The following is a 5157-nucleotide window of genomic DNA, read 5'->3' as shown; positions in this document are numbered from 1 at the left end:
ACAAAGGGCAGGCTCGCCTTTCAGAGGTGTACAGTGCCGCTGATGGGAGCTGTCTTGGTGTCTCTCTCTCTGGACTGTATGAACATGAACCTTGGACGGTGGTGAATAAATCCCAGATGTTCATCAGTAAGGGCATCCAGGACTTATTTCTTCCCTAACCTGAACAGCACTCACTGTGAACCCAGTTGCTGCAATCCCATTGCTAGAAAGATGACTGAGGCAACGTAGACTTCAGTGCATGGGGTGATAAACGGATGTTAGAGACTACTGAGACACACAGCTCTGGGGTACAGGAAACTCCAAAGGGAATAAAAATGAAAGGGGGAAATGAGCTGGGAGAAGAGGAGAGAGCAAAGGCATTAGAAGTCACACTGTAAGCAAAGCAACCAGGAAAAGCTGTAGACTGTGGGAAAGAGCTGATCCCTATCCTTGTTAGAAGATAAAGCTCACGTAGCAGTCAGCAGCCTCACGTGCTAGTTGCTGACTGAAAGCATTACTGGTAGGACCCTGAGAGCCTTTTTACGTGCTGACTGGAAGCATTATTGGTGCCTTCATTTGATTCCACATCTACTGCATGATGATCTCATTGGCATTCCCTGCAGTGAGCCTACTTAATCATGCTAACCTGAAAAAAAAAAAGGCAAGCCAAATCCAAGCATTCTGGTGCCTTTGTACTGTTAGTACGCTGCAGCTCTGCATACTCTGCCTCACATCTTCCTCTGCCCTCACTCAGGTTAGAAATGGAAAGGCCCTGTTATGTCGTTTGGCCCTTCTCCCAGCTAATGCAGGGCTGTTCTTTGCACAATCATTTCTTCATATCTTGGTAGTTCATCGTGTCTCTCCCTGTGTCCTGCCAGACAGAGAGGATGAAGGTGGCATACGTACCACATTAGGCTTTTCAAGCTGTTTTCCCTTCTATTGGTGTCTTCACTTTGAGAATGCTGTGTGTTCAGTCCCTTGATATTTGTAGGCAGTTTATCACCTTTCCCCCCACTTTTGTACTGCTCAGCCAAGCTGTAAATATTTATGTCTTTCAGTCTCTTTTCAGAAATCATTTTCTGCAGGCTCGTTTTCTGCTCTGCTCTGAACTGCTTTTAGTCTTTAATGAGGAGCCCAGAATGAGCACTGCTCTCCAAATGCACTTAGATCATGTTTGTGGGGCAGTAGAGGAAGGGCGGGGGGAGAAAAGGACCTGGTGTTGCCCCTGCTGTTGGCCATCTTTGGGTGTCTGCAAAGTACCAAGGTGCTGGAAACTCACTCCCTTCCTGGCCTTTGAAGTTTCTCACTGTTTAGACCCATGGGAGCAACTCAGCCTCAGTCCGTTCTTCTCTTGGTTTAATCACTGCACTCCACTCAATCACTCTCCGCAGCAGAACAGGCAATGCCCATTCCTTTCATCATATCACCTGGGCCCTGGGGTGTTGAGCTGTGTGGTAGAGCCACAAAGCCCTGAAAACCCCCCTTTTCCCTAGAGGCTGAGGAAAGCTGTTTTCTGCCTCTTCTATGTGAGAAGACTGCCCTTCCCTCCCTCTTTCTGAAGCTAGCCGCAGTGTTTTCTAACCTCACTTCTGGGCTTTTCAGGTGCTCAGTTCTCAGGGGGGAGTGGGTCCATTTCAGCCCTTCCCTACTTAGCAGGGCTGAGCAAGTTACCCTCCCACACCCCTTAATGTCTGTCTGCTCCTCCTTCTGTCCTGTAAAGTCCCCAGTTTGCCGTCCGTTGTTACCAGAGCTTTTTTGGCCACCCCTCTGCACTGTCGGTTCACAGTTGTTATGTATTTCATGACCACCATGAAGTCTTTTTTTGGCACCACTCTTACTCAGGATTTACGCTCCCTCTGAGTATCCATTTGGAGAAACTGTAGCACATGTTTCCCGAGTTTCTGGCCTGCATACACACATTTTGTGAAAAATACCAAAAGTGGAATGTCTTTATTGCAGTCTTTTGACATCTGTGGCCGTGTGGGAAGTGTCCGGAAGGCGCTGAAGGTCCTTTGCACCCCACAGGTAAGCAATTGCACATGTTAGGTGGAACCTTGTTGCCACTGAAGCTGAGAATTGCTCAGCATATCAGGATCACAGAATAAACTGATGTGTTGTCCCACGGCTGGTTAAGCTGGCATCTCGTGTGAGGGACATTCGGAACTTTTTCTTACATCTGCCCTGTCCCAGTAAGAGACTGTTGCTGCTCTGGCCTGTTTTGTCTGATTGGAAGCCCTGTATAATATGGATTAATCTGCTGAGGCCAAAGTTGTGAGAAGCTGACAAAACATTGTAGTGCAGAGCGTGAGGAAGACTTTAAACAGCAGCAAGTAGTGCCTGATGTGCGCTGACACTAGAAGAGATCCTACAGTGCACAGAAATTATCCCAGGCATCGCATCACGCTGTACTGATGCTTAGATCTGGTGCAGTGAAATACTGGGACTTCTATTTTAAAACAGTAAAATCAAAGACTGTAGAGGAAAGGAGCATAACATCATAGAAGTTCGTTAGAGCTTGCCTTGCTTATCCTGTGGGCTTGGGACCGTCATTTTTCCTCAGCATGTTTCCATTTCCCCTACTACTGTTAAAATAGGAGAAGCAACATTTGCCTTCCACATATTTGAAACGAAAAGTGGGAAGCCTGTGGGTGCTGCTGCTGTTATTCTTTCTTCTATTGTCTAACTTGCTAATAATAATACCTCCCACTACCTAAACACCTCTGCAAATGATGCTGAATTAATCCTTTCAGCTCCCTGTTGAGCTCATTAAATTTCATTATCATTGCTCCACAAGTGGAGGCACTAAAAGATGGAGGCAGCTCGAGGGGAAAACAAAACAGAACACAGAGCTCCAGACTCCCTGTGTTCCGTGTGCTGGTGCCCAAATCTCCCTTCCCCCTACGCAGTGACAGGACACCTGTGTCCGTCCCAGGTCATGCAGGGAATCTGGCTGTGACAAACAGTGCCTGCGTGTATGCTTAGCCACAAACCAGATGATCTGCAGAGCCTTTGACACTGGGGTTTTTTTCCACCTCTCCCTAACAGACCTATGGAGTCCGTGCTACCAGCCAGCAGTGCAGTGAGGCAGGTGACATCTGTGCCATTTGCCAGGCAGAATTCAGGGAACCGTTGATCCTTATGTGCCAGGTAAGACCCCAAGCTTCCCCCGTCGGGTTCCCCTGTTGGCATTCATGTAGTTAGCCTAGGAACTTCTAAAATCATGTGCTGGGGCTTGATCTAGGCCTTAGTGGGTGTTTATTGCCCTCTTCCAGCTAGCCAGTGGGCCATGACAGCTGAGCCACTCTGTGGGGGGTGATCATAGCTATTGAGATGGAAAAGAGCAGCCTCATAGGCCAGGGGCTGTCAGTTGGCAGCCCAGCCCTTGGATCGAGAATGCAGGACATCTTCATGTGGCCCCTGGGGAGACTGAGTAGTCAACAGGCCAAGCGACTCAGGAGCAAGCGCTGCGAGAGGGGCAGAGATCCAGAATGAGCCTGCACGAAGACTGGTGCAGCACCACAGCGTCATGGTCTGGAGTCTGGACACCTGGCCAGGAATAAGAGTAGTTCTGCATGTAGACATCGGTCACCACTCCCAGCACCTGGGAATTGTCCTGTTTCTCACGTGGTAAACACTGGCAAACCCTGGAGCATCAGAATGGCACAGTGTGAGTAACGCAGGGTCCTGATCTGGAGCTGGTACAACCCCTCAAACACACCCCTCTGCCATGGGCTCTGTCAGTGCATCCGAGGCAGGCCAACGGCACTGCCTCGTGGCAAAGCTGGGGATGCTTCCCAAGCATTGTCTCTTTGGTTGCTTATAACTTGGCCAAGCTTTGTCAGAGCTGAAATCCTGCGGCTGGGAGGCCGTCTCGGCCTGCTCTGTGGGTGCGTGCAGGAAAACCATTGGCAGAACGATTCAGCCATTTCTGGGACTGGAATTGGTGGGATATGTGCTCTCTTGTGACACCAAAATGAAGTTCAAGAGCCTTTCTTTGAAGAGCTTTAACACTCCCATGCTTTGTAACGGGGTTATCACACTAAAACAAGTAGGTCACCTGTGCACCAAAATGCCTCTTACTCTTCCTATGAACATCTGTGCGGATGTTATCAGGCTGTAGGCAGCTCTCTCTGTGTGTGCTTATCAGTCAAGGCTTTGGGGAGTAACAGTGACTGCACACGTGCTGAGGAGGTCTCAGCTTCTTCTGGCTCTTATACTCCCTCTTGGCCTGCTCCAGCTCACCCAGTCCGGGGCTAGAGGGCTTGTGTGCTGGGCAGCCCTCCCTCCTGCTCTCTGTTGGTGCCCAAGGCAGGCTGGGGGGAGAAGCCTGTCGTGGCTCAGTGTAGAAGTGAGAGAAGATGAAAGGAGGGGTGAAAACTGACATTTATAGAGAAGGGGGATCGGGGACTGCCAAGTTACTCACACCGGGTGGTGTGAGCAGAGAAAAGCAAGTGCAGCAAGAGTAGGGGGAAGAAAGGGGGTTGTTTGAGCTAAGCAAAGAGCTGTAAAATAACCCTGGGAATTGAGGATGGAAGCAGGGTAGAGAACACCCTCTTAACTACTTTGTTAGCCCAAATGTTTATTGTTTCCTTCTGCTGCTGTGTGAAGAAAGAGTGGGGTGTCGTTAGCTTTGGCAAACCGATGCACTACCCACACTGGGGTTTATTTTCGTATCAGCTGCGCAACGCTACTCGGCTGCGCTGCCCACCGACCTTGAGCCGCTCCTCACTCCCATCACGGTCCCGTCGAGCGTGCACGCTCAGTGACGAGACCGGACCTCCGGCCCCCATCGTGATGACGCCCTTTTGTCTCCACAGCACGTGTTCTGTGAAGAGTGCCTCTGCCTCTGGTTTGACAGGGAGAAGACCTGTCCCCTCTGTCGTTCTGTCACAGTAGAAACGCTGCGTTGCTGGAAAGACGGCACCACCTCTGCTCATTTCCAGGTGTATTAAACCCAGTACACACCGACAAATGGAATAACGTGTGGAGAGAAGAAAAGGCTGGAAAATCTGGTGATCCCATGCCCCTTTTTAGCTGCCTGTGGATTTGTTGTCTTAGTCTTCCCCCAGCTCTCTTTCTCCAGCAGCCAACAGAACAATTGTTACTAGCCAAAACCTTATCCTCAAAGGCAAGAACGATGTGGCTTATGTTATGGCAAACTCCATGGCTAAGACACAG

At 49.7% G+C, this 5157-nt stretch overlaps 1 protein-coding gene across 1 annotated transcript in view; it reads left to right on the top strand.

The window, feature by feature from the left end:
- Positions 1 to 4931, top strand: part of RNFT2 (ring finger protein, transmembrane 2) — a 25459-nt gene extending 20528 nt beyond the window's left edge. Inside the window, exons 7-9 of the mRNA XM_010159222.1 lie at positions 1939 to 2004; positions 3025 to 3126; positions 4797 to 4931. Coding sequence (XP_010157524.1) covers positions 1939 to 2004; positions 3025 to 3126; positions 4797 to 4931 — 303 coding nt within the window. The remainder of the gene's footprint in view (positions 1 to 1938; positions 2005 to 3024; positions 3127 to 4796) is intronic.
- The last annotated feature ends 226 nt before the right edge of the window (positions 4932 to 5157 follow it).

The sequence above is a fragment of the Eurypyga helias genome, unplaced genomic scaffold (genome assembly GCF_000690775.1).
Source record: "Eurypyga helias isolate BGI_N326 unplaced genomic scaffold, ASM69077v1 scaffold8009, whole genome shotgun sequence".
NCBI lineage: Eukaryota > Metazoa > Chordata > Aves > Eurypygiformes > Eurypygidae > Eurypyga > Eurypyga helias.
This window is presented reverse-complemented; position numbering and strand designations above follow the sequence as displayed.